This window comes from Mizuhopecten yessoensis, unplaced genomic scaffold (genome assembly GCF_002113885.1).
Source record: "Mizuhopecten yessoensis strain PY_sf001 unplaced genomic scaffold, ASM211388v2 hete_36115930, whole genome shotgun sequence".
Taxonomy (NCBI): domain Eukaryota; kingdom Metazoa; phylum Mollusca; class Bivalvia; order Pectinida; family Pectinidae; genus Mizuhopecten; species Mizuhopecten yessoensis.
Genome location: NW_018484159.1, coordinates 1 through 2,936, shown reverse-complemented (window position 1 = coordinate 2,936; position 2,936 = coordinate 1). Strand labels below are relative to the sequence as shown.

General features: G+C 34.2%; 1 protein-coding gene across 1 annotated transcript; it reads left to right on the top strand.

Annotated features, from left to right (window-relative positions):
* Positions 1-220: 220 nt before the first annotated feature.
* LOC110444403 (26S proteasome non-ATPase regulatory subunit 12-like) lies at positions 221-2,748 on the top strand (the record flags this gene model as incomplete). Its single annotated transcript, XM_021488783.1, has 5 exons — positions 221-355; positions 995-1,107; positions 1,284-1,461; positions 1,755-1,832; positions 2,084-2,748. Coding segments are annotated over 5 exons (714 nt in total), but the record flags the coding sequence as incomplete, so codon positions are not given.
* Positions 2,749-2,936: the final 188 nt, after the last annotated feature.

The following is a 2,936-nucleotide window of genomic DNA, read 5'->3' as shown; positions in this document are numbered from 1 at the left end:
ATAGCTGTTGATAAGACGTTAAACAATACTAAACCAAACCAAACCCATCTATATTGTATTATCAATATGTAACACTCAGATCTACATTGTGTTACAGTATCAACATGTAACACAGAGATATAGTTCGTGTTATCAATAAGTTACATGTTTAGGTTGATTAAGTAGATTGTTGTACACTTATAAAACAACACGATACTGATATTTGACTGTGTACTTTCAGGAGCTAAAGTTGAAATATTACCAGTTGATGATTGAGCTTGACGAACATGAGGGATCCTACCTTGCAATCTGTAAACATTACAAAGCTGTATATGATACACCAGAGATCAAAGAAAACAAAGACAAAATGAGGGAGGTAAGCACAACACACTTGTCTCAAGTCATAGGTCAGTGAAACACGGAGTAATATTAGGAGTCAGTTTCTCATATTCATTCAAATTCATACTGAAAAACATACTAGTCCTTGGAATTAGGTGAATCACCATCAGGTTAAAATCATTGATTTGCTGGAGAGAGAAAAAACTTGGTACAGCTTGATGTTGGTTTTTTAACTGATTTACTAACAAAAAAGTGTTGGGAGTTTATAGTATATTTATTGATTTTTCTCATAATTGGTCAAATGCTAGTTTTGATTTCCATTACGTACAAATTTTGCATTAAAATGTTTCAGTACAGGGATATATGATTTTCTTTTTTTTAATAGTTACAATATAACATTTTTTCAGAGTTTTCAAAGCTCAACATGTTAATTGATCTCTGTGTTTGAGACTTACAACTTGATTATTGGCTAGGATGTTATGTGCATGGTAATACAGACTACCCTTTTGGTAATATAGATTACCTTTTAGGTAATTCATATTACCTTTTGTGTTATATAGATTTACTTTTGGGTTATGCAGATTAGTTTGTTTATATCTAGAAAGTTTGAATTCATCCTATCTTTAGACTACAGTACAATGATCATGAATAAAGACTTTTGACCCTTGACCTGCAGGCTCTGCGTTATGTAGTACTGTATGTGATACTGGCACCCTACGATAATGAGCAGTCAGACTTCATACACAGAGTCAAGGAAGACAGAAATCTGGAAGAAATTGCCAAATACCAGTAAGTGTGTCATCATATATGTTCATAGTTTTACATCAAGTACACACGTTTGCATGTAATTTTCATTTCAATATTTTATTGGCCATGTTGTTGCAGGAATATCTTTGTCAATTGTTTTCCTTGAAAATGAATTTTGTGACACTTCTGTCTTAATTACACCCAGTTTTACTCTGCAGAGAGCTTCTAAATTGTTTCACGACGTCAGAGCTGATCACATGGAAGCAGCTGTGTCTGACATATGAGAGCGAGCTAAAGTTTGGTTCCACAAGTAGTCCAGCTACCCACGTCTTCAACACAAAGCTGGAAGGGGGAGCAAAACGCTGGGCAGACCTAAAAAATAGAGTTGTAGAACATGTGAGTAACAGACATTGTCAAAGGAATAAAAAGCTCATAAAGTATCTGAAGTTTCAGTGCTGTCAGTAAAAAGGGTTAAACATCATACCACAAGAGGTTGGATGAGCTTTATGATGTAGAATTTACAAAAGTGAACTGCTCATAAACATGTTGAGCTTTATTTCAGTTTGTCACTATAAATGCTTTTTGCTGAATATGAGATTGATACATACCATTATATCATGTGAAGGAGTGTAAAAATTTGGAATATATAAGAATGAATCTAAAAGTAATTGTGTAATGATGTATTTTAGAATATTCGTGTGATGGCCAAATACTATACCCGTGTGAGGACCAAGAGAATTGCTGATCTTCTGGACCAGTCTGAAGCGGTAAGATATTAACATTTATGGTTAATATTTTTTGTTGCTATTTGTGATTGATTCCCAAGCTGTAGAATTTGGGATGGCATTAGGCTAGTATTCTAATTTGAAGGGAAAAAATGAAAAAGAGTTACCATGTAACTAACATCTGACATACACAGAGGAAGGAGAAAGTTGTTTCAAGCTTCTGTTAATGGTTAGAAATGTATATATATAAATATATATATGACTGTGACTAAGAATGTAATGTCTACTTTTAGGAATCTGAAGAATTTTTGTCCAACCTTGTTGTGAACAAGACTGTTCAAGCCAAGATGGATCGCATGGCGGGTATAGTGAATTTCACCCACCAAAAGGACCCAAGTGACATTCTCAATGACTGGTCCCACAACATCACCACACTGATGCAACTTGTCAACAAGACAAATCACCTCATTACCAAGGAGGAGATGGTACACAAGCTCCATTGACCATCATAATTCTCATCAAAAATTAATAGTGCTACAAAAGTGGTAGACCAATACAGTCGTCTAAACACACACATTGTTTTTTAACAGTGGGACTTCCAGTCTCTATTGTTGCCTCGGGCACACTGCCATACTTAGTACATCAGTGTGAATTTATAAGTTCAGAAATCTTCATAATGAAGCCATTTTCCTGGAGGTTTACAAAAATTGCATTAGAGTTCCTTATAAAGAGAATATGGATAAATATAGAAAGCAATGGAAAAAAAAATTCTTCTATTCTTTTCTTTAATTACTTATATGCAGATTCTAGTGCATCGTGTATATTGAAATATTTCATGAAATTTCAAGCTTTCAATTTAAAAAGCACACAGATGTTATAAATTGTCTGAGACATGCTGAAATAATTCGAACGGAACATTTCCTGTATTTAATTTTCACCATTAAAAGGTTGAACAAATTGTCAATTTTGTAGTAGTTTTTAGGTCACCTGAGCTTTGCTTTTTTTTTTAACTTAGTCAGAATCATCCTTGGCAGATGAGGATCTTCTTCTGCACAATGATGGACTCGGAGGTACTACAGTCAGTTTCTCTGCATGGATGGAAAGATCATCAAGGGCTTTATGTAAATTGTAAATTTCAGTACCCCC